The sequence below is a fragment of the Diceros bicornis genome, chromosome 26 (assembly GCF_020826845.1).
Source record: "Diceros bicornis minor isolate mBicDic1 chromosome 26, mDicBic1.mat.cur, whole genome shotgun sequence".
In the NCBI taxonomy this organism is placed as follows: Eukaryota; Metazoa; Chordata; class Mammalia; order Perissodactyla; family Rhinocerotidae; genus Diceros; species Diceros bicornis.
In genome coordinates this window covers 24,731,713-24,758,439 of record NC_080765.1, presented here as the reverse complement: position 1 = coordinate 24,758,439, position 26,727 = coordinate 24,731,713, and the positions used below count along the sequence as shown (strand labels likewise).

General features: G+C 40.7%; 1 protein-coding gene across 2 annotated transcripts; it reads right to left on the bottom strand.

The window, feature by feature from the left end:
- Positions 1-771: 771 nt before the first annotated feature.
- On the bottom strand, positions 772-25,603 carry ZKSCAN2 (zinc finger with KRAB and SCAN domains 2). Of its 2 annotated transcripts, none has more exons than XM_058569813.1 (7): positions 24,586-25,603; positions 23,375-23,573; positions 20,924-21,015; positions 20,460-20,586; positions 10,459-11,142; positions 7,457-7,948; positions 772-4,945 (listed from the first exon to the last, which is right to left on the bottom strand). In XM_058569813.1, exons 1-7 carry the CDS (start codon positions 24,988-24,990, stop codon positions 4,023-4,025), a joined length of 2,922 nt encoding a protein of 973 aa, XP_058425796.1. In that variant the 5' UTR covers positions 24,991-25,603; the 3' UTR covers positions 772-4,022. The 2 variants fall into 2 exon arrangements, with proteins under 2 accessions (XP_058425796.1, XP_058425797.1); XM_058569814.1 differs by having other exon boundaries at positions 23,375-23,561; positions 24,586-25,602.
- Positions 25,604-26,727: the final 1,124 nt, after the last annotated feature.

The following is a 26,727-nucleotide window of genomic DNA, read 5'->3' as shown; positions in this document are numbered from 1 at the left end:
ACAGGGAAGGTCAGGTAACCTTGTGGAAGAACTCTGATATAGCACTGCACACGAATATTATGAGCCTTTATCTCTGCTTCCTCCAAAAACGTCGTGGCCATTTACTCAAGAAAAATATAGAGAAAATATAGAAAAAAAACACAGGGACTCTTAGGTACTGACTCTGAGCAGTTATAATTCTTGAAAACCTTGGGTATTACTGCAGTCGGCTGCAGAGTAGAGGCTTCTAAAGTCCAGGTGAGAGACAGACTTCGTCTGGAATCCACCTCATGTTTAGGTGAACCGGCTCTTTAAACCCAGCCTAGGGTTTTTCGTACAGTTCCTGAGTATGGTTAGAAATATATCCTGAGCAAGTGGCAAAATCTCTACATTTACTCTACGACCCAGGGAGTTGGAGTTGCTACAGGAAGGACTAAGTGGAAACCCCTGGAACTCTTTAAATCAAATAGTAAATCAAAAGCAACAATGTATCTTTGGGCAAGTGGCAGAGACTTGCTCCCCCATAAAGGCTGTGGGTGAGTGCCTCACCCAGAATACATGCAGTAAGTGCATCCAAGGCTAATTCCACCCTAGAACTAGAGCCAAGCATTATTTGGGACAACGGCAGTGACAACTATCAGAGGCCTGCTGCACAAGAATAGCTGCGGACTCACAGAAGATCCTCGATAGTTGTCAGGGGAGCAGTGAACTGGAAGGAGACTGAAATTCTCTTTAGCTACTAGGATCAGCTTTTATTACCTCTTGGATAAGTTCTCTTTCCCCCTAATAGAAGACATCCTTTAAATTATGGCAAACACCAGTGGGAGTCGTTTATTTTAGACATTTATTTCACATACAAGTTTTCAAGAAGACATCTAAGCGAACATTGATACAAACAATGAATAGACATACATTTATACTCGGAATGCATTCAGACAGAGGCAAAGGCTTAAAGGTACACAAGTCACTCAGACACCGCCTGCACTTGGGGCTTCCCCAGTTCCCTCACAGTTGAGTCTTGTCTGTCACGGGGAACCGGAGCTCACAAAATAGGCTTTCCTCACCACAGCTACCTGCCATTGGCTGCCACGGCGCCTCAGGGGCTGCCTGCTGTTGAACATGGGTGATTTGTCCTGTCTCCTTACTAAGCGAGCTCCTGGACTGCTCACAGCACCCCTCTTCCTAAGTACAAAATGGGTTCCGTATGGCTCGGATGCTGCATGTAGTGGTGAGTTGTTAAGTTCTGTTTTTCTAAGTTTTGAGTTTTCCAGCAGCCAGAACAAAGAGAGAAAAGCAGTAAGTTATAAAAAATCACAGTGTTTGTAAAGTAACTTTTTTTTTTTTGCTTAGGATCAGACCTTTCCCTGGTACAAAAATCTAGAAAAAACCTTTTCCTGTGGATCTTCATAAAGGGAATGTTATGTGATATACGAGACACATTAATCAGAGTGTGGTTATTCTTTTTGACTTTCATGTTCCAGCTGAAAAAAGATAAAAATACAAGTAGCCTTGGTCTAAGATGGTGGGTAGGATTTCTATTTCTTCAGAACAGAGAGAAAGTTCATTAAGTTAATTTAATACTCGTCCAAACAGCCCATTTACAATTAGGAATACAGGTAGGGGAACCCAAATTTCACCTCAGCTTGATCCCAGAGGTACGAGACAACAGAATCAGTTTGTTCCACTGGAGACAGAATGGGTCTTGATCCTTTCCTGCCATTGGGGAAGGTTGAGAGACAGAGGTACACAATACAATTTTATGCAATTTAGTTCCTTTGCAAGTGAAGGTGATTTTCTCATGACTGTTATTGACCTTTTGTAATTGACATGAATCTAACTGGCATTACTTTTTGCTATGATACTTTCTCTATAATATTGCAAGTTCCTTGAGTACAGACACCAGGCCTTTTTTCATTCTCATATCCCTCACTGTGCCTAGAACATAGCCTCACACATATAGTGCTTAATAAATATTTATAAATAAATCATCTACTTTGCTGAATCATGCTTTATATAATTATTAATCCTGCGTACATATTACTAAGTGGTCATTTCTACTAATGTGCATCTTCTCTAGAGTTGGAATTCCAGAATATTTACACAATATAAGCACCCGGCCACTGGCACCACACACATCTTACTGTGCTAGGCACGCTACCAGCAGAAACTCCACCTACCAATAGAAGACTTATAATTCAGATAACACAGAGGAAATCAACCTACTGAGACGTGAATCATCATAACATTTCTAACAAATGTCAATCAGAAACATTTATCAATGTTTACCTGAGTCATCTGCCTTCCACTAGGCCACACCCTATCTACTGGCATCATAAGTTGGGTTGCTCTCTCCACTGCCTACCCTCCTTGGTATTTTGTTGAACAAGTTTCAAAAGATTCAAACATAGTCAAAGGAAAAATATTATCTCCAGATGTTTTCAAATAAGAGAGCATTTGACAAAGGAAAGCAGAGATAAGATCAAAAGAAGAATCTACATACAGCCCTGACTCTGGTTATCTTTCCATTAACCTTACAACTTCTCCCTCCCCAAGCAAAGCCACCCTAGACATCTACATATTAAGGGTATAAATGTCACTGGCCTCATCCTGAAGCAGTCAGCCTTGGATGACCAAATTCCTAGGTTTCATCTGAAATGTTCATAAATGAGTTAACTATCTCCCTATCTGAACTCTTCCTTCAATACTTATTGGGCTAGTGCTAGGGGGTTATCAAAAAGATTTTTCAAACAGGTAAATGAGGAAAACAAAAATGGTGTTCTGGATTGGAAATTTCTGTAAATATTTCCACTTTCACTCAGTGAGCTGCAGAGTTGTATAAATTACTCAGGGCTCTACAGTGAGGTTTACGATCCTCTGAAGAGGGACTAGAAGCCTCAGAAAAGAGCCTGGTATATTTAATAAACAGACGTGGAGGTGTTGGTCTGGACTGAGGTGACTATCTGATCTAAAGCAGGCCTACAGAGTCCAACTGGTCTTAGAAATATTAAATGTTTCCAGTCTCTACCTCACTTCTTCCCTACCCCCTTAAAGTTTTAGAAAACTATTATTATATAATATTATATTGAAGTGTGGGGTTGGGAGGCATAAAATATGCCAGCATATTTTCTAAATAAGAACCAGAGAAGTTATAGGGTAGAACGAGAACGTGTCTGAAATTCTACTTTATTTTAATGAGACACACCATGAGCATGAATCCTATTCAATCTGAGGAGGGCACGGTAGTTCAGAAGAGCCAGACAAGAGCACCCGGAACAATTAAGAGGTAAGTGTAGGACTTAACGAGAAACAGTAAAAGGAAGTGGATTACTTATAGGCTGGAGAAGCAGCAGCCGAGGGGGTTTCAGTCCTCAGGTACAGAAAAGGTTAGCATACAAAGGACGATGGGGGATTCAATGTATCTCACCTCTATGGAGGGCAAGGCATTAGTAACGTGACTTCAATGACAACGCAGGGATTTGACTCTAGCTATTTGGATCAACTTCTTGACACAAAAAAGGTACACTGCAACAGACCTCTGAAGGAAGCTATAAAATCTTCAATCTCCTTTTGTGAGTATCTTCAAAACCAAGATGGATTTGATGTGGTTCTGATCAGACTCCTGAAAGTTCTACCCAAACATGAAACTCGGTGATCAAGTTCAATCCAGGATCTCATGTGGTAGAGAGTGAAAAAAAATTTCAGCATTTTTTTATCTCCTTGAAAACAACTCCCGCCTACACTGAAGGATCTTGAATGTTGCTGGACTTAGTAATCTGACAGCAGCGGCCTCAACATACTGAAGAGAATTTCATTCTGAACTCAGACACTATTATCTTCTCCACTTTGTTAAAGAAGTTGAGACACATAGAAGGAATAGACTGATCAAGTTAGAGGAAGAGGTGAGAACAGGGTCCAAGTCTTTAGTTTATTATATTCTCAAGTTATCTTGGGAATTACACTTTATAGCTAAGAAAAGATTGCTTCCAAGAGTGAGATTAGGGTAAAATGGCTACAGGGACATTTAGGAAGAGAAGAGATCATCATCAAAAAGTTTTCCTGAATTCATCAGCCTTCCCCTTATGTGGGTTCTCCGGGGAATATATCAAGGGAGGGGGTGGCAGAAACTTTTCTCTCGTATGGACTTCCCGATGTTTGGTGAGAACAGAACTCTTACTGAAACGTTTGCCACACAGGGCACATCCGTAGGGCTTCTCTCCAGTGTGTATTCTCCGATGTTCTCGAAATCTTGTACAGTTATTGAAACTCTTTTCACAATCTACACATTTGTAAGGATTCTCGCCAGTGTGGACTCTCCGGTGGGCACTGAAATGAGAACTGTTGGTAAAGCTTTTCCCACACTCTCCACACTGATAGGGCTTCTCTCCAGTGTGGGTTCTCTGGTGTATAATAAGACTTGAGCTCTGACTAAAGCATTTTCCACACTCTCCACATCTGTAGGGCTTCTCCCCTGTGTGGATTCTCTGGTGGGCACCAAAGTTTGAGGAGTCATTAAAGCTTTTCCCACAGTCAAGACATTTAAAAGGTTTTTCTCCTGTGTGGATTCTTTGGTGTCTGATTAGGCTCCTGCTTCTACCAAAGCCCTTCCCACAGACACCACACTTATAAGGATTTTCCTTCTGATGGGTCATCCGGCACATAAGACGAGCACTCTTTCCAAAGCTTTCTCCGTATTTGAGAAGCCTATAGGGTCTCTTCCCCATGAAAGGCCTCTGATGTACTACAACTTTCCCTAAATCTCTAGGCTGAGACGTCAGCTTTCCCTGTCTGATTCCTTGAAGGCTTTCCCATTGTCTTCCTGAGATGCATTCCCTTTTATGATATTTACCCGGATCAGTATTCTGGGAAACTACCCTTTTAGACTTTTCTATTAACGCCCTTTGCTGCTCCGTGTCCTTATATATTACCTGTGTCGCATCCTCCTTGATACTACCTCCAATTTCAAAACCTGAAAAAAAAAGACCATAAAAATTTCAGACCAGGCCCGTATTAACATAAAAAACATGGTCTACAAGGTTTCATATGTTAGGATCCCTGTATACCTCACCAGCCTTGGGTCCTGTTACTCTTCCCTGATTCATCATGCCCTATTTTCATTCAGTTCCGTCAACAGCCTATAATACTCAGCATGCAGTAGGCCTTTGGAAATGTTTTCTGAATTGAATTATAATCCAAGCCATTATTCCCCACGCATATCCTGATTAACATGGGAGCAACTTAGCTTACCCCCCTGAAGTTCCACTCCAATTCATCCTGCTTTCAAATTTCATATCTATACTAAAATACACTATACTACACTAGTGGTTAGAGTATATTCTAGAGATCAAGTCCAAGTTTTTCAATGGACTTCTAAATTCATCAATATCTAATCACATCCTACCCAAGAGTCTTTTTTTCTTCTCCTCAAAAGTTCCTGTCACTTTGCTTTTCTGGCTGTCTCACACAAAAACCATACTAATTCAAATATTAATTCTCACTGTTCCCCAAACTGGAATTATCTTCTCACTCCTTCATCTACATCCCACATTTACTATAAGGTACATCTTGGATTGCAGCTTTTCCAAGAAGTTTTCTGGACAGAGAGTATAATGCGGTGAAGAGACACAGGCTTCAGAGTCAGACAGCTCTGTTCTGATTCCATCCTGGTCACTTATTAACTGTGGTTTTGTATTAACTTTTTATTACGGAAAATTCACACACACAGAAAAGTAGAGAATAGTATGTACAACGAACTTCCATGAATCATTTACCCAGCTGTAACAAGATCTGCTCATCGTCAATCTTGTTTCATCTCCATTCCCACACACTTCCTGCTCCCTCCACCCAGATTATTTTGAAGCAAATTCCAGACGTCATTTTTTCCCATCCATAAATATTTCAGAAGCTGTGTAACTTAGGCCCAATCCAGGTTTGTTTGATTCCCAAGCCTTGTTCTTAATCATTTTTCTATACTGCCTTGTTTCTACTTGCCAGTTTCAACATGACTTTCCTTCCACACACTGAGTTGAAACTGTTGCTCAGTCCCAAGTGGGGCCGCTGTGGCACAGGCTGCGGAGAAGAGGACGGCCATCAATCAATCCATTAACTTACAAGCCCTAACAATGCCATCTTTCATTTAACAGTAGTTCTTTTGAAATGTTCTGATTGGGTCCAACACTGTTCTGGGATTTAGAGGAAGTCACAGCCTAGGAGTTGGTTCAGACAGAGCCTGATAATTTGATGACAGGTCTGAAGCTCATCTTAAAAAACAAGATTCACAAGAGATGGTAGCAAAGGACTTTGTTTCCAGAGCTATCAAACCAGGGTTTCGTAGGACTTAACAGTTTCAGCCTTCGTACTACAAGTTCCCATATAAATACTATCAGCAAGCCTATACATGAACTTCCTTCTCTAACATTTGTTTTGAATAAGTTCAGAGTGCTGGAAGAAAAATATAACAGGTAGTCTAGAAAGAGAAGATGAGCTCAGATTAAGGATGGTCGTGGAATCTTCATACAAGTGTGATGGAGAAAACCACTCTGGAGATTTTTACAATAGTCTAGGCAAGAGATGGAGAAAGACTGAACTAGGGTAGTGGTTGTGGTAACTAAAAGTGCCATCTGCCTGGATGTAAATAATGAGAGAGAAGACATCAAAAATATCTCTAAGTTAGTCTGGATGACCTCTGGGAGGACACAGGGAAGAGCCCTGGTGTGGGAAGGAAGTTTTGAAAATTTTAAGTCTGGGCTGCTGGTGAGATGCCCATGGTGGCATCCAGCAGTCAGTGGGAAATACATAGGTGGAGCTCAGAACCAGAATAAAGTCTCCCTCTCATTTTGTCTCTGCCTATCCTTTTTCTTATGGACATCACACATAATTGAGATATTATCTGTTTTGAGCTTATTGACAACACTTCCTTTATCTGAGTTTTGTTTTCACACATAATTCCAACTTCTTCTTCCCCACAGTATTTCCAAGAGATATAAAACATTGCCTGACCCGTAGAGACAAAAATCGAGTGCTCCTTGAATAGAAGCACCACGAGAACAGGGACTTTTTTTTTTTTTTTTTTTTGGTGAGGAAGATTGGCCCTGATCTAACATCTGTTGCCAATCTTCCTCTTTTTGCTTAAGGAATATTAGCCCTGAGCTAACATCTGTGCCAATCTTCCCCTATTTTGTATGTGGGATGCTGCCACAGCATGGCTTGATGAGCAGTGTGAAGGTCTGCATCTGGGAACTGAACCCACAAACTCCAGGCCACCAAAGCGGAGCATGCGAAATTACCCACTACATCACCAGGTTGGCCCCCAGGGACGTTTTTTAAATTCACTGCTATATCCCTTGTTCCTCAAACAGCAAAGGACACTCAATTATTTGTTTAATGAATAAATATTCATAAGTGATGTGCCATCACTACTGTTTTTCCAGCAAATCACACTTCTTCATCTTTTAGACTACAACTTTTTCATGATCCTTACCACTTGGGCTTTGCAGCAGATCTGGAGGTCCCTGGAATTCTGGCTCTTGTAAAATTTCCTCCTCACTCATTCTCTCACTGCCAGAGTCTTCTAATATTGCCTCCTGTGAGGTCTCCTCAGGTTCCCAGTCTGTAGGTTCCTGGGGTTCAATCTCAATATCCTCTCTTTCTTGCCTTGAGGGTAACAGGACTTCTTCTGGGGTGTTGGTGGAAGGGGCAGATGCCCGGAAGTTAATCAGGGCATCCATCTCCTTGTAGAACGCGCAGGACTCTAGCACGTGACCATTTTTCACTTTGCGGTAACTCTTCTGAAGGCTTTTGAACTTGGTCCGGCACTGCTCTGGTGTCCGCAGGAAGCCACACTCTCGCAGTTGTTCAGCCACAGCCCCATACAACTTGCTCTTCCGATGACAGGCTTGAAGTGCTTCATAAAACCGAGTCTCACGGAGGATATCAAGAAAAGTCTTGGTTTCCTCATAGCCCCAGTGCACTCCTGCCATTCAAGGATAAAATTCAAAGATATAAGAATAGTATATATTTTCTTATATATAACATATAAAGGGTAAAAGAAAACAAATCCCATTCACAGTAGCAACAGAAACTATGATATGTCTGAGAATAAGCTTTGAAAGAAATGAGAAGGTCTGTATAGAAAAATCTATATTTTATTGAAAGACATAAAAGAACTAGAAAAAATGGAGACACACTATGTTTCTGGATATGAAGACTCAAGCTGTATAGATATCAATTCTCAAATGAATCTAGAAAGTCAAAATCCCAATAGCATTTTTTAAATGAAATTGATAAACTGATCTCAAAATTTACTTGGTAGAGTAAAAATGCAGTCCCCCAAATCTTCCATTGCTATGGTGAATAACTAAGGATTCAGCTGTCTTTTCAAAATGGTTAAGAATAACAGCCTAGGACACCCAATAGGAACTTCCCCCACAAAGTTCCTATCGCTTCTTTAACCAGTCTTCCTTAAAGACCAGAACTATGTCCAGAGTGGTCTTTGATGTCCCTGAGTCTTCTCCCTTGAGAGATGAAATGATCTGCAAGACAAGTAGATTTTCTGCTTTTATAGCAGAATAAATCTATTCAGTTTGTTAAACACGCTTTTTCTGTGTTTTGTAATCTGTAGTAGGAAAAAGTCATTTCTATCCTCCATCTCACTGGGTAGTCTCTCCCAGTCCTGTCACTGGATTTTCATATTTGAGACCCCCCCAAGAACCCCATCCTCATGCCTATGGATTTCCAGACTGGTGAATACCTGTATATGCATAACGCATCTTCCCATCTTTTCCCCGAGATGTTTCTTTTGAATAGGTATAATCATGAGTACACTTCCAGCTCTCCCAGTCCGGTTTATTTTTCCATTCTTTCTAAGAACTTATCATCTTTTCACAGAGTGAAGTAGAGAAACATTACTAATAACAGTGATACCAGGCAACGTTTTACTGCATTTTAGCATTTGCAGACTGCCTTCATCTTTATTGTCTCATTTAACACTAACAACAATCCTGGCCTTCTTAGTCATATTTTACAGATGACAAAATTGAAGCTCAAAGTACTTACATGATGCATCTATTGTCACAAGTTATTAACTGGCAGTTTAGTTCTGCATGTCCCAGTCCCCAAATTTCAATACCAGCTTTCTTGTGCATGATATATCTTTTTCTATTCTTTTAATTTCACTGTCTTTGTGTTCTTATATTTAAGATATATCTCTTGTAAGCAACAGATAGTTTTTTTTTTAATGTCTGACAGTCTTAGTCTTTTAAGTTTGCAACTAATGACATATTTGGATTTACATCTACTATCTTACTGCTTTTTTCCGATTTGACTCATCTACTTTGAGTTCCTTTTTCTTTCCTTTCTTGTATTTTTTTTTTTTTCATTTTATTTTATTGAGGTCATATTGGCTTTTAACATTGTATAAGTTTCAGGTGTACATTATTGTATTTCAGTTGCTGTATAGACTGAATTGTGTTCACTACCAATAGTCTAGTTTTTATCCATCACCATACACACGTGCCCCTTTACCCCTTTCTCCCTTCTCCCACCCCCTTTTCCTCTGGTAACCACTAATCTGTTCTCCTTATCTATGTGTTTGAATGACTATAACTAACAGGACAAGAAATAACAAGTGTTGGAGAGGATGTGGAGAAAAGGGAACCTCGTACACTGCTGGTGGGAATGCAAACTGGTGCAGCCACTATGGAAAACAGTATGGAGATTTCTCAAAAAACTAAAAATAGAAATACCATATGATCTAGCTATTCCACTACTGTGTATTTATCCAAAGAAAGATGAAATTAATTCAAAAAGATTTATGCACCCCTATGTTCATTGCAGCATTATTCACAATAGCTAAGACATGGAAGCAACCCAAGTGCCCACCAAATGATGAATAGATAAAGATGTGGTGTGCATATATATATATAGTGGAATACTACTCAGCCATAAAAAAGGATAAAATCATGCCATTTGTGACAACATGGATGAACCTTGAGGGTATTATGCTAAGCGAAATAAGTCAGACAGAGAAAGACAAATACTATATGATTTCCTTTCTTGTATTTTAGAATTTCACTTTTTTCACTCTTTTAACTTTAGTTACACATTTTTTTACGGGTTATCCTAGATAGTATAATAATGTATTCCTGATTTATCACAATCTAATATAACTGACTGCTTTACATCAATTCTCAAAATAGTGTCAGTTCCTTAGAACCCTTTGACTCCACTTATCTTCCTTCCACATGCCCCAAATACTTGAAGCCCATGCTGTGCTCTAACCACGGCCAGTCGGTGCTGGCAATCAGACTGCACGGGGACAGCAACAAACACCTGAGAGTACATTCAGTGATCTGGCCAATCACAGTGATACGTGGCACGGTGTGCCTGACAGCACTCCCCAGGTCTGGTCACTCCTGGACTACTCATCTTTCCATAAGACTACACCATCCATTTTCATACCAGAAAAAAGAGCACAATTCTTACCACTCAGGTTTTGAAACAAGACAGGGGCACCACGAATCTCAGACTTCCGGATAAATTCAACGCCCATTTCATCACCATCAGATTCTTCTGCTGCTTCTTCCTCCTCCACCAAACTGATCTGTTCTTTAGCACTGAGACCAATTCTCTTTAGTCTGGGGAGAGATATAATGTCCCTTGTCTTATCAGTGGATGAAGCATAGGCTGCAGGGTTCAACAAAGCGTCCATGTCCTCAAAGAAGGCACAGGGTTCTAGCACGTGGCCATTTCTCACTTTTCGATAGCTCTTCTGGAGACTTTTGAACTTGGTCCGACACTGTTCTGGTGTTCGGAGGAAGCCACATTCTCGTAACCATTCAGCTACAGCACCATATACCTGGCTATTTCGGGGACAAGCCTGAAGAGTTTCATAAAAGCGAGACTCTTTGAGAATTGCAAGAAAAGTCTTAGTTTCCTCATAGCTCCAATGCACGCCTGCTATTTTTTCATCTTCTAAACCCCACTGTTGCTGCTCTCTCCACGTTTTCCCTGCATTCCTTACAGGGATCTGAATAGCATGAACTGACTTTTCCTTGACATAGTTGTTTCGTAGAATATTCCTTTTATTAGAGGAATGTAGACCTATGGTCCATGGCTCCTTTCTTTGCTCCAACTGGGCTATCTTGTTAGATGTAGACACTGTACTTCCTACAGTAAGAAAAACATATTTCATGCTAGACACAGAGGTCATTACTACATGCCCCAATCTTCTGCTGTAGCGTGCTCTCCTGGACCGCTTGTTCACACCTATTTTTTAAAGGTCTTGTCTAATTCACTTCTCTTCTAGAGCCTTCCTCAACCATGACAGTGCACATTATGGTTATTCTTACATGAGTTCTTTGGCATAATCATCTACTAACTTACACTATCCTTTTACTTCTCACGTACGTATCACCTCTTTCCCAAGCTAGTTCTTAAAGGAAAAGCTTCAAGAGTAAGAAACATATATTTTATTAAGTTTGATTCCCTCTCAGTATCTAACATTGTGTTAGGTTCAGAGTATGCTCCTAACCAGTATCTGTTACTTATAAAATAAAGTGTGCTTATATCTGCTCCCCACCTCCCCCTACCCCCACCCCAACACACACACATATATACACACTGGGGCTATGAGAGACGAGAAGTCAAAAATTTTTGGATAGATCTGCCAAGGTTAACGGGAAACAGATATAAGAATAGGGAAGCAAACTGAGAGTCTATTACCTTTCGATACTGTAGAGATCAACATATCTTAAATTTGAATCCTAGCTCTACCACTTACTAAATCTCTTTGAACCTCAGTTTTCTGGGGAATAACATCATCTATTCAAAGAAGTGCTGGGAATATTAAATAAATGATCTGCAAAGTGTCCAATGCCCAGTCGGTATATAATAAAATTCAGTTTTTTTCTCTAGACAACACACACAGAAGCTTCATGGAATTCTAGAGCAGCAGCATCAAATCAAATTATTCCTGAAAGAACCCTGGGGATGGAGACTTGCTCTTTATTTCTACATGACAGAAATAAGTGTAGAGACAATGAAAGCTCAATTATCAATGTAAACGAGTGAGGCGGCTGGAGTGAGAACAGTTGCAGTTCACATGAGCTCCTTTATTCAGTGGTGGATGATCGCTGCTTACTTAAGAAGGTAGGCCCATGGTGCCTAATGTTTGATTTTTCAAGAGATACTGGAAATCCAGATTTACAAACTAATTTTAAATCAAAACCCTATGCAAGGCCAAAATATGTGTGTAGACTAGATTCAGCCCATGAGCCGTCAATTTACAATCTATGATAAAAGACTGGGTCAGGTGTCTCTGGGCCTGGGTCTTTCCATACATAATTACACATGAAGGGGCTGGGCTATATATGAATTCTCAAAGTAAGGTCCCTATCCTACTCGTGGCAGATTTTACTAAGGACTCTAATTCAGCATTTTATTAGGTCTGGATGCTATGTGATGCCAGGCAACGCTGGGACACATCTATCATATACACAACCAGGCAGACGGCTAGGATGCCTGCTGTTTTGGGATGAGCGCTTTGGTGCTAGTGTGTCATCAGTGTCTTCTTAAGTTGGTCATTCTTTTCAACTGCTTTAATTGCTTTCTAATTATAAACAATGGTTGGTTTATCTTTATTCATTTAGTGTGACATGGCCCATTTTATAATCTCTATACTTTAGCATTTACACATAGCATCATTGTCCAAGAGAACTGTCTGTGATGATGGAAATGTTCTATAACTGTGCTGTCCAATACAGCTACTGAATACCTTAAACATGGCTACCATCATTGAGGCACTCAATTTTTAACTTTAATTAATTTTATAAATTTAAACTTAAATAGTCATGTGCGGTTAGCGGCTACCCTACTGGACAGAACAGGTCTACAGTATCTATAGTGTGTACTAGTGCACTTTTTAGGCCTATAATTTTATTCATAAGTAGTCTCTGACTTGTAGTTCACATATGAAAGAATCGTACTACTCCTACTGCTAAAGCAGATGACATAATCCTTCAAAACTTTGCTTATATATAGAAAACCCTAAAGAATCCATCAGAAAACTATTAGAAAAAATCAACAACTACAGCTAAGTTGCAGGCTACAAAATCAACTTACAAAAATCAGTTGCATTTCTATACTCTAATAACAAACTAACAGAAAGAGAACTCAAGAATACAATTCCATTTACAATCGCAACAAAAAGAATAAAATATCTAGGAATAAATTAAACCAAGGAGGTGAAAGAACTACACAATGAAAACTATAAGTCATTACTGCAAGAAATTGATGATGATATAAAGAAATGGAAAGATAGTCCATGCACATGGATTGGAAGAACAAACATAGTTAAAATGTCCATACTACCTAAAGCCATCTACAGATTCAATGCAATCCTAATCAGAATCCCAACAACATTCTTCACGGAAATAGAACAAAGAATCCTAAAATTCACATAGGGCAACGAAAGACCCCAAATAGCTAAAGCAATCCTGAGAAAAGAGAACAAAGCTGGAGGCATCACAACCCCTGACTTCAAAATATACTACAAAGCTATAGTAATCAAAATAGCATGGTATTGCTGGAAATGAAAAATTCACTAGAGGGACTCAAAAGCAGAGTAGAGGATACAGAAGAACGGATCTGTGAGCTGGACGAAAGACTAGAAGAAATTATCCAAGCTGAACAGGTAAAAGAGAAAAGAATTAAAAAGAGTGAGGACAGTCTAAGGGACCTCTGAGACAACATCAAGCACACTAACATCCGTGTTATAGGTATCCCAGAAGGAGAAGAGCAAGACAAAGGGGCAGAGAATCTATTTCAAGAAATAATAGATGAAAACTTCCCTAACTTAAGGAAGCAAACAGACATCCAGGTACAGGAAGCACAGAGAGGCCCAAACAAGATAAACCCAAAGAGGCCCACACCAAGACACATCATAATCAAAATGTCCAGAATTAAAGATAAAGAGAGAATCCTAAAAGCCACAAGAGAAAGTCAAGTTACATACAAAGGAAACCCCATAGGGCTATCAGCTGACTTCTCAGCAGAAACCTTACAGGCTAGAAGAGAATGGCATGATATATTTAAAGTGCTAAAAGGAAAAAACTTACAGCCAAGAATACTCTACTCAGCAAGGTTATCACTCAAAATGGAAGGAGAGATCAAAAATTTCCCAGACAAGCAAAAATTAAAGGAGTTTGTCACCAAGAAACCAGTGCTACAAGAAATGTTAAAGGGACTGATTTAAGGGGAAAAGAGAAGACCACAAATAGGAAAAATTATCTATTTCCATGATAAGAGGGTAATGGATACAAATGCACAAAAAATAGGTTAGATATGATATCAAAAACATAAAAGGAGGGAGGAGGGGAGTTAAAGAGTAGAGCTTTCAGACAGAGGTCAAACTAAAGAGACCATCAATTCTGTATAGAAGAAAAAGGGAACAGAGAAGGACTACTAAAACACTGAGAAAAAAAAAAGTTAAAAAATGGCAGTAAGTACATACTTATCAATAGCTACTTTAAATGTCAATGGACCAAATGCTCCAATTAAAAGGCACAGGGTGGCTGATTGGATAAAAAAACAAGACCCATATATATGCTGCATATAAGAGACACACTTCAGACCTAAAGACACTCACAAACTGAAAGTGAAGGGATGGAAAAAGATACTCCATGCAAATGGCAATGAAAAGAAAGCTGGGGTAGCAGTACTCATATCAGACAAAATAGACTTTAAAACAAAAACTGTAAAAAGAGACAAAGAAGGGCATTACATAATGATCAAGGGAACAATCCAACAAGAGGATATAACAACTGTAAATATCTATGCACCCAATGTAGGTGCACCTAAATATATAAAGCAATTATTAACAGACATAAAAACAGAAATAGACAGTAACACAATAATAGTAGGGGACTTTAATACTCCACTTACACCAACGGATAGATCATCCAAACAGAAGATTAATAAGGAAACATTGGCCTTAAATGATACACTAGAACAGATGGACCTAGCAGATATATACAGAGCATTCCATCCAAAAGCTGAAGAATACACGTTCTTTTCAAATGCACATGGAACATTCTCCAGGACTGATCACATATTAGGCCAAAAAACAAGTCTCCATAAATTTAAGAAGATTGAAGTAATACCAAGCATCTTTTCTGACCACAACAGTATGAAACTAGAAATCAACTATAGGAAGAAAATCAGAAAATCCACAAATACGTGGAGATTAAACAAAATGCTACTGAACAACGACTGGGTCAATGAAGAAATCAAAGAAGAAATCAAAAAATACCTGGAGACAAATGAAAATGAAAATACGACATGCCAGAATTTATGGGATACAACAAAAGCGGTTCTAAGAGGGAAGTTTATAGCAATACAGGCCTATCTCAACAAATAAGAAAAATATCAAATAAACAATCTAACAATGCACCTAAAGGAATTGGAAAAAGAAGAACAAACAAAATCCAAAATCAGTAGAAGAAGGGAAATAATAAAAATCAGAGCAGAAATAAACGAAATAGAGACCAAAAAAAACAATAGAAAAAATTAATAAAACCAAGAGCTGGTTCTTTGAAAAGATCAACAAAATTGACAAACCTTTAGCTAGACTCACCAAGAAAAAAAGAGAGAAGGCACAAATAAGTAAAATTAGAAATGAAAGAGGAGAAATTACAACAGACACCTCAGAAATACAAAACATTATAAGAGAATACTATGAAAAGCTATATGCCAACCAATTTGACAATCTGGAAGAAATGGATAAATTCTTAGAATCATACAACCTTCTAAAACTGGATCAAGAAGAAGTAGAGAATTTGAATAGACCAATCACCAGTAAGGAGATGGAAACCGTAATAAAAAACCTCCCCAAAAATAAAAGTCCAGGACCAGACGGCTTCCCTGGTGAATTCTACCAAACATTCAAAGAAGACTTAATACCTATCCTTCTCAAACTCTTCCAAAAAATTGAGCCGGGGCGGGGAGCTCCCTAACTCATTCTATGAAGCCGACATTACCCTGATACCAAAACCAGACAAGGACAACACAAAAAAAGAAAATTACAGGCCAATATCACTGATGAACATCGATGCAAAAATCCTCAACAAAACAATAGCAAATCGCATACAACAATACGTTAAAAAGATTATACACCATGATCAAGTGGGATTTATTCCAGGGATGCAGGGATGGTTTAACATTCGCAAATCAATCAACGTGATACACCACATTAATAAAATGAAGAATAAAAATCACATGATCATCTCAATAGATGCAGAGAAAGCATTTGACAAGATACAGCATCCATTTCTGATAAAAACTCTGAATAAAATGGGTATAGAAGGAAAGTACCTCAACATAATAAAGACCATATATGAGAAACCCACAGCTAATATCATCCTCAATGGTGAAAAACTGAAAGCTATCCCTCTAAGAACAGGAACCAGACAAGGATGCCCACTGTCACCACTCCTATTTAACATAGTACTGGAAGTCCTAGCCAGAGCAATCAGGCAAGAGAAAGAAATAAAATGGATCCAAACTGGAAAGGAAGAAGTGAAGAAACTGTCACTATTTGCAGATGACATGATTTTATATATAGAAAACCCTAAAGAATCCACCAGAAAACTTTTAAAAGTAATAAACGAATATGGTAAAGTTGCAGGATACAAAATCAACATACAAAAATCAGTTGCATTTCTATACAGTAACAACGAAGTAGCAGAAAGAGAAATTAAGAATACCATCCCATTTACAATTGCAACAAAAAGAATAAAATACCTAGGAATAAACTTAACCAAAGAGGTGAAAGAGCTGTACACGGAAAACTATAAAACATTGCTGAAAGAAATTGAAGAAGACACAAAGAAATGGAAAGATAGTCCATGCTCTTGGCTTGGAAGAATTAACATAGTTAAGATGTCCATACTTCCTAAAGCCATCTATAGATTCAATGCAATCCCTATCAAAGTTCCAACAACATTTTTCACAGAAATAGAACAAAGAATCCTAAAATTTATTTGGAACAACAAAAGACCCCGAATAAGTAAAGGAATCCTGAGAAAAAAGAACAAAGCTGGAGGTTTCACACTCCCTGATTTCAAAATATACTACAAAGCTATAGTAACCAAAACAGCATGGTACTGGCACAAAAAGAGACACACAGATCAATGGAATAGAATCGAAAGCCCAGAAATAAACCCACACATCTATGGACAGCTAATCTTTGACAAAGGAGCCAAGACCATACAATGGAGAAAAGAAAGGCTCTTCAACAAATGGTGTTGGGAAAACTGGACAGCCACATGCAAAAAAATGAAAGTAGACCCTTACTTTACACCATACACAAAAATTAACCCCAAATGGATTAAAGACTTGAATGTAAGACCTGAAACTATGAAACTTCTAGAAGAAAACATAGGCAGTACGCTCTTCGACATCAGTCTTAGCAACAGATTTTCAAGCACCATGTCTGATCGGGCAAGAGAAACAACAGAAAAAATAAACAAATGGGACTACATCAAACTAAAAAGCTTCTGCACAGCAAAGGAAACCATCAACAAAACGAAAAGACATCCTAACAATTGGGAGAAGATATTTGCAAACCATACATCTGATAAGGGCTTAATCTCCAAAATATACAGAGAACTGATGCATCTCAACAAGAAAAAAACAACCCAATCAAAAAATGGGCAAAAGACCTGAACAGACATTTCTCCAAAGAAGATATACAGATGACCAACAGACACGTGAAAAGATGTTCAAAATCATTAACTATCAGGGAAATGCAAATCAAAACTACAATGAGCTATCACTTCACACCCGTCACAATGGCTATAATTAACAAGACAGGAAACAACATGTGTTGGAGAGGTTGTGGAGAGAAGGGAACTCTCATACACTGCTGGTGGGAGTGCAAACTGGTGCAGCCACTATGGAAAACAGTATGGAGATTCCTCAAAAAATCAAGGATAGGACTACCATATGATCCTGCTATTCCACTGCTGGGTATTTATCCAAAGAACTTGAAAACACCAATGCATAAAGATACATGCACCCCTGTGTTCATTGCAGCGTTATTCACAATAGCCAAGACTTGGAAGCAACCTAAGTGCCCATCAAGGGACGAATGGATAAAGAAGATGTGGTATATATACACAATGGAATACTACTCAGCCATAAGAAACGATGAAATCCAGCCATTTGTGACAACATGGATGGACATTTCGGGTATTATGCAAAGTGAAATAAGTCAGAGGGAGAAGGTCAAATACCGTATGATTTCATTAAGTAGTAGATAATAACAACAATAAACAAACACATAGAGACAGAGATTGGATTGGTGGTTACCAGAGGGGAAGGGGGGAGGGAAGAGGGCGAAAGGGATAATTAGGCACATGTGTGTGGTGATGGGTTGTAATTAGTATTTGGGTGGTGAACATGATGTAATCTATGCAGAAATAGAAGTATAATGATGTACACCTGAAATTTATACAGTGTTATAAACCAACGTTACTGCAATAAACAAAAAATTTAAAAAAAAAAAAGCATGGTTTTGGTACAAAAACAGACACACAGATCAATGGAACAGAATTGAAAGCCCAGAAATAAAACCACAAATATACGGACAGCTAATCTTCAACAAAGGCGCTAAGAATATACAAAGGAGAAAGGAAAGTCTCTTCAACAAATGGTGCTGGGAAAACTGGACAGCCACATGCAAAAGAATGAAGGTAGATCATTATCTTTTGCCATACACAAAAACCAACTCAAAATGGATTGAAAACTTGAAGGTAAGATGTGAAACCATAAAACTCCTAGAAGAAAACATAGGCAGTACACTCTTTGACATTGGTCTTAGAAGGATTTTTTTGAACACCATATCTACTTGGGCAAGGGAAACAAAAGAAAAAATAAACAAATGGGACTTCATCAGATTAAAGAGCTTCTGCAAGGCAAAGGAAACTGTGAACAAAATGAAAAGACAACCCACCAACTGGGAGAAAATATTTGCAACTCATATATCCAATAAGAGGTTAATCTCCAAAATATATAAAGAACTCATACAACTCAATAGCAAAAAAACAAACAACCTGATCGAAAAATGCGTAGAGGATATGAAGAGACATTTTTCCAAAGAAGATATAAGGATGGCCAACAGGCACACGAAAAGATGTTCAACATCACTAATCATCAGAGAAATGCAAATCAAAACTACAATGAGATATCACCATACACTTGTTAGAATGGCTATAATTACCAAGACAAAAAATAACAAATGGAGAGGATGTGGAGAAAAGTGAACCTTCAAACACTGCTGGTGGGAATGCAAACTGGTACAGCCACTACGGAAAGCAATATGGAGATTCCTCAAATAATTAAAATCGAAATACCATACGACCCAGCTATTCCACCACTGGGTATTTATCCAAAGAACCTGAAATCAAACAATTCAGAGAGACTTATGCACCCCTATGTTCACTGCAGCATTATTCACAACAGCCAAGATGCGGAAGCAATCCAAGTGTCCATCAACTGATGAATGGATAAAGAAGATGTGGTGTGTATATATATACATATATATATATACACACACAATGAAATACTCCTCAGCCATAAAAAAAGACAAAATCATCCCATTTGCAACAACATGGATGGAATTGAGGGTATTATGTTAAGTGAAATAAGCCAGACAGAGAAAGACAAACACTGTATGATTTCACTTATATATGGAAGATAAACAAATACATGGACAAAGAGAACAGATAAGTGGTTACCAGAGGGGAAGGGGGTTGGGGAACGGGCATAAGGGGTAAAGGGGCACATATATATGGTGACTGACAAATAATAATGTATAACTGAAATTTCACAATGTTATAAACTATTACGACATGAATAAAAAAATGTGCTTATAAAGTTACACGTCAGTGGTTATGTGTGCTTGTAAATTTGTGCTATTTAAATAATTTACAACATACACTATCAAAGTTATTGTATTGAAATTACTTTTTTTCTTCCATTTATAAGATTTCCATCCATCCAACACATAGTTGCTGGGTACCCACCCATATGTCAGGCTCTGTTCAAAGTGTTGGGGTTACTACAGTTTAACAAAAGCAATTCCTAAAAAGATCTTGTGACTTTATGTAGCTTTTAGTCTAGTGGATGAGTGTAAGTTTATATTTAAATAGTATAAATATGGCAGTCATATACAATGCCTCTCCAATGTTTCAATCACTAAATTATAAGAAAATATACATATATATATCAAACTAGAAGAAAGGAATGAGTGAGGTAAGAGAATGTGGATAAGTGATTACTAGGTTTGGTATACTAGACCACAGAAATGATTAGACAACCCATAGAGGTCCTTTAAGAGGTAACATTTATAGCTATTTTATCATCAGCAGAAATGAATATATTAGAAATCCCCAAATCTTTTATTTGAAAAGGGAAAGAATACTTACCCAGGGAGACCATGTTCCCAACATTCTCCTTCCTAATATCCCAGTAGAGGTCTCTGTGAGCAGGAATCTGATGCACACTCTTTTTGTAGGGAAAACCTCTCGTCATGTGGACATCTTTCACCGGTCCCTGTAATAACACTAACAGCAATGACTACCAAGATAACCACATGGGTCTTTGAAGGATGAACGATCATGGATGAAGCATAGACATAGAATTAAAATCAAGGAACCAAGTGTATGTTATGGGCCAAATGAGGCAGGAGATACTATAAAGAATCATAACAGAGATGATCCAGCAAGGAGTCCCATTACTCAGAAGGCTGAGTTCAGTCTTTTCTGGAAAAGGAACAATGGGAAGAAGTCTCTTGGAGGGAGTATACAAGATTGAGGATAGTGAAGGTGCAGGAAATCTTTGTGACTGAACACCCTAGGAAGGAAGGCCAGAGAGAACAATTACAACTTACCTGGGACCCAACAGGAAGACATGTGGTTGTTACTTCCTGATCTATAGTATTCCATTCATCAGCAGGGGCAGGAACCCAGGGAGAAGGCCGAGCTACAAGAAGAGCAAGAAACAATTTAGTGTTCTGGGAACTGGCCCTTTAATTCACGCTGCTTCTCCTTTTAAGAAATGAACATGTATAAAAAACCAACAAATATAAATTGATCATTTTCTCATTGAGTTCAGAACAATGCCCCAAATCACAGTACCCTAAAGCAGGGCTCACAAACGCAAATGCTTGTAGGGAGTGAGCAGGTAAAGCACAGCATGAAAGGGGCCAGGTAAGGCCTGTGGGGAACTGGAGAGCACATGTCTCACTGAAAGAGCACAGCCAGTGCCCAGCTCCAGCTGATGCTGCACTGTGAGACTATGCCCCTGCTATACCCAGAGCTCCTAAGTTTTTCAAGAGAAGCTAGAAATCTGGATTTTTATGTAAAATATCAAAAGATTTTAAACCTTGAGAACTAAAAAAAAAAACAAATAAAACTCTAAAACCAAAAACTCTTTGTAGGTGAAACAAAACAAGTGTAGCCTGACGTGAGTTACCAGTCTGTGATCTCCAGTGTAAGTTAATTCCCTGTGAGTGAATACTATCCTAAAGAAGTTAGCATACACAGATACACAGTACCGGACACTACAGGCAAATACACGCCTTGAAAGATGGAAGGAAGATATATAAATTTATATACAGCACAATCTGTGGTCTAACTTCCACTCTAGAACTCACTATCTAGGGAAAACTTCAAGAATAAATATTACTGTGACCAAGAACTCAAAAGCTTGCTCCACTACTTTCTACAGAAGCAAATCGAATCACTTCCTTGGAAACATATTATTCCCTGAGGCACATATGGCTGAAATCACAGGTCTTCCTTTAGAATGAATTCATCTTTCTGTGATATCTATACCTCAAATTTTCTGTCTTCCACACCCCAGTAAGTACCTCAACAGAACAAACTTTTCCACTTAAGGAACTCCTTATCACTCCAGGACGGCAAAACCCAAAAATACCATGAATTTATCGGACTAAGCTTATCAGTTAAAGTAACTGAGAGCATCCAATCCTTGTGAACAAGGAAACTTTGATGCTGATGAACACACACTGAATAATTCAGAAACCATTAATATTTGCAATGTATTCTATCATAATATGAACTTGAGGAGGGATAAGGAGGTGGGGTATGGTAGTAGTGAATCTTGCCTCTTGGTGAGGGGTTATGTAAGTTAGACAGATTTGAAGTTTAAAAATAACTGTGCCATTATGGAAGAAAGGAAACTAACGTTTATTGAGCGCTATAATGCACTGGCCCTTTTACATTGCCTCATTTAATCTACACTAACAACCTTATTTTCCTTTTACAGATGAGAAAATGGAAAGTTTGAGAAGTTACATAACCTGACCAAGGCCACACAGATAATGAACGGCAGAGCTAGGTTTCAAACCCAGGCTGTCCGCCTCTAAAGGTTAATCTCTTAACCTCTGTGCATTAATTCTCCTTTTCATATCACTTGCCCAAGATCACATAGAGAGGGGGCAAAGACAGGGTAGAAACCCAGGCCTTTTTACTGTAGATTCAGGATCTTTCTATTCCTCTCTTTAAACCCAACACCAGACTGCAGGGGATGGAGCGATCACAGAGGACTGGGAAGGACAGGGGATTCATTTCCTTGTTTTTGACTTGATTCATTAATGCCTAGGGTAGCTTTGAACACCAATGGTCCTTTCTCTACGAAGTCTTACTGTTTATCCCCCTCATACGCAACTTCTTTTGTGATCTTGAGTTTTTGAAAATAAAAGTCTTATGTTCCTTTCCAAACAGGTTTTTCAAGTTGTTTATAGTCAGCCAAGAACACATACACATATATACATGGCAGGACTAAAAAACATAACCCAATAACACTACAAGACTTCAAGGCCAGCTTGGGCAATCTAAGTTTTCCCAGATTCCATCTTTTAAGATCTTATTTATTTATTTTTTTGTGAGGAAGATCGACTCTGAGCTAACATCCATTGCCAACCTTCCTCTTTTTTTTTTTTTTTTTGCTGAGGAAGATTAGCCCTGAGCTAACATCTGTGCCCATCTTCCTCTATTTTGTATAGGGGACGCCACCACAGCATGGCCTGATGAATGGTGCGTGGGTCCGTGCCTGGGATCCGAACCTGCGAACCCTGGGCTGCTGAAGCAGAGCATGCAAACTTAACCACTATGCCACCAGGCTGGCCCCAAGATCCCTTTTATTTACGTCACATAGTCCCAACTCTTGAAGCCAACAAAGTCTTTCTCCCCAAATAGTTAATTTATTTTTAATATGTATGGCGGTAACCCTACTCTGAGCAAGTCACAGTGTTAGGGCTACAAAATAAACCTGCCATGGTGTCTGCACTGGGCATGCTCTGAGTTCTTCTCCTTACCATTCCTGGGTAAGGGTCGATGCTCTCTCTTTTGGTTCAGTTGCTCCTGGTGTCCTGAGTGGAGGCTTCCAGCTTCCTCTCGAGACACCACTCTGGGCTGGGTCTCCACCTGCTCTGGCTGAAAGTCTGCTACCTCCCATGCTGCTCCGAGTGGGGCTTGCTTCTCTGAACGCACAGGACTGTTAACCTGGGAAATAAACTCAATGCCATAATGGAAAGAGGGAGGAAAAGAGGGCCAGATCAGGGCCAAGTTCCCCCAAGAAAGATATCAAAGAAGGAAAGAAGATGTGAAAAGGAATAAAAATTTCACTCCATTCCCAGTGGAGTCTCTGAGGGTGTTGGGTTAATAGTACTGCCCAGAAATCTGGACATAAGGGAACAAGAGAGTGCTCTTTACTAATATACCTGGAATAAAATCTGTCAAGAGTGAAATACAGAGCCGCAGTTATTAGAATAGTCATTATTTGAGTCATCACAAGTATTAGCTTCACAAAGAACTAAAAGTTATCCGAATACAAATAAATTCACTAGTAAACTGGAAACTTACAAAATGAATCTCCACATCTAGTGTCTATCCCTGATCAACACAGCAACCCGCTGATAGTCAAATTCTGTGCAAATAAATCCAAATTCTGTGCCAGGTGAAACTGCAAATCTTGCAGGATTTCATGAGGTTAATGAAAGGGCTGTTGAAAAACAACTAGAAGAGCACGCAAAGCCACCGACAAATGAAGATCAGCAGTTAAACTGGAGAAGAGTGACAAGGATGATGGCTTTGAGGGCACTTCGGAAGACACGGATTGTAATATTAAAGGATTAGAGAGGGCCCTGGGATAACTGACCAGGTCCTTTCTTTTGGGGGGGGGGGTGGCCAGAATCGCCCTCTTTAGGATCAAGCTGCAGAAGTCAAACCCTGTGAACTATAATTATTGTTTTCTCATAATTTGGGGGGGAAACATTATGCCAACCATTTAAAACAAATACTTAGGTGCATAACGTTTCGTTTCATTTGCAAGATAATATTTCAACCAAAGCTTTTCTTTTTCTATTTAAAAGAAATTCTGATCCCTTTTAAGTGGATTCACTTTAAAGGTCTTTCATTAGTACCATTTATCTTTCCATAATGAACACTTCCCACAATGCATCCCTGCCTCTATGCCTTTCCCACCCTCTTCTTGCTAAATATGAAAATTTGGAAAACCGTCTCTCACCTGCTGTCTCAGTCTTCCAGTCTCTTTCTCCAAATGTATTACCAGGGCCACCGCCTCTTCTCCACTTTCCGGACACTGCTTCTGTGCCCACGCCTGAATCTTCTGGGGTAAAATGGTGAGAAACTGCTCGATCACCAGCAGCTCAAGGATCTGCTCCTTGGAACGCATTTCTGGCTTCAGCCACCGGCAGCAAAGTTCCCAGAGTTTACTGAAAGCTTCATGGGGTCCGGTCACATCCGTATAACAGAACTGCCTGAAGCATTTGCGAAAGGTCTCAGACTCAGAGCTATCCGATCCTTCCAGAATGGGCTCCGATGCCCACTCGGGGTCCTTTTCCACCTTCATTATTAGGCATCCCTCAACCTCCAGGGGCGCGTCGATGTGAGGGTCCAGGGATGCAGCCATGCTCCAACACAGGGCTCAACCTCACGTCTAGCTCAAAGTAGACTCAAACAGACCAAACCTCCGAGAGCCACCTGCTTAACAGTTGTGGAAGTACGGGAAGGTAGACAGGAAAAACGGCAGTGTCAGGAGAACAGGGAACTCCAGGCTGATTAATGTAATCTATCCTAGGCCCTTGAACAAGTGCCTGTGTACCGAGGTCCCCAAACTCGGCCTCTTCTCCAAACAAGATGTGTCTCCGCGATGTGGTTTTCCAGGGCGCATCTCTTTTAGCGCAATGTCGGAAACAGCAAGGGGGAAAATCCCGTGGACTGAGCGAAGGATGGGCGGGGGTGGACAACCGGCCGGGAGGGGGTGTGTCAGATACCCTCGGGTCGGGCTCCCGCGAGGCGAGGCCTCGAGTGGGTGGGGCCGGAAGTGCAGACCCCACCCGGTCCCGGGTTCCAGACTCGAGGCCGGCGGCGCGCCCGGGCCGCCGCGCGTGGCCGATGAGGGCCGGCGGTCTTCGGGGCCAGCGCCAGGCTCTTCCGGGTCCCAGGAAGGCGGCAATAAACCTCCGCACGCCAAGGAAAAGCCGCGAAGCGGTTCCACCCTTGAGAGGAGAGAAGCCGCGGGGACGAAGCAGGGCCTCTCACGGGGAACTGCCGGTTTCTCGCGCGCGGCCGCGGACTGCGCGGGGGGCGCTGGGAGCCGCGGCCACGCATGCGCCGCCCGCAACGGCGCGCCGCGGGTTGGAAGAGAAGCTTTCTAGCCGGCGAGGGGCTGGGAGGAGGGGGTTGTGTCGTGGACTCTCGCGAGAGCGCGCAGCGCAGTGACTTGCAGCTGTGGGACTGTAGGAATGACGAGGAGCGGAGAGGATGTTCCCCGAGGGGGAGGGACGCAGCGGGACCCGAGTAGACATTTTGCCGGAGACAGTGGAACAGTATGAGAAAGGGCAGTGGGAGTCGTCCTCAGCCTGGGGAATCTGGGAGGCGGGGAGACCTCTCTGAGGTGGAGGAGCACTACTGGGGACGCGGCGCAGAGCCCTTTCTTCCGCGGAAGTTGGGGCGGGGAGCGGGGACTCCTTTGCCTGGCGGAGGGACAATGCGGAGGGTCTGTTACTCGAGAGGGACTCAGTCGCGTGCTGGCGGGCATTCTGCAGGCGGCGACCTTCGGCGGGACTCGCTTCTCTGGCAGAGGGACAGGGAGATGGCGCTGATCTTTCCCCTGCGGGAGCACCCGTGAATGGCCCCATCCGTTCCCCGAGAGGCAGAACCCGCCTCTTCGCTTTGCGGGTTCTTACTGCCCCGGGCTCTGGGGCCGTTGGTGCGGCTAAGCGTCACCGGAGGGGATCCCTGGCCCGGAGTCCACCGACCGGGCCCCAGCTGCCTCCCTCCTGGTGGTGCCGGGAGGAGCTGTCCACGTCTGCCAGCCGCTGGGCAACCCCACAACTACTTCGCCCGCCCGCGCATCCGTCCGTCCCTTTGTTGATGAGGTGCCAGGCGGTGTTTTAGGCACTTGGCTACGTCAGTGGGCAAAACAAAAATTCGTGCTCTACGGGGGTGGATGGCCTATTTGAAAACAAAGCTTAGTGAGTTTTTTTCCTCGGGGAAAGTCTTGGTTTAAACTTGACGTGCAAATTCTAGCAGCCCAGAGGCTAGGCTGTGTTTAATACCTGTTTCCATAGCAGGCGTTAGGTGAGGGAGAGTCAGAGAGAATCTGCTGGACTCCTAGGGTATGCCAGGGGTTGTCTTTACACAG

Excerpts from the sequence above, each read along its gene's own strand:
- ZKSCAN2 (XM_058569813.1), bottom strand. The coding sequence starts at position 24,990 with ATGGCTGCATCCCTGGACCCTCACATCGACGCGCCCCTGGAGGTTGAG. Across the intron at positions 20,587-20,923 it reads GTCTTCCTGTTGGGTCCCAG|GGACCGGTGAAAGATGTCCA; the intron begins GTAAGTTGTAAT and ends GTGTTATTACAG. Across the intron at positions 11,143-20,459 it reads TGGGAACATGGTCTCCCTGG|GAAGTACAGTGTCTACATCT; the intron begins GTAAGTATTCTT and ends TTCTTACTGTAG.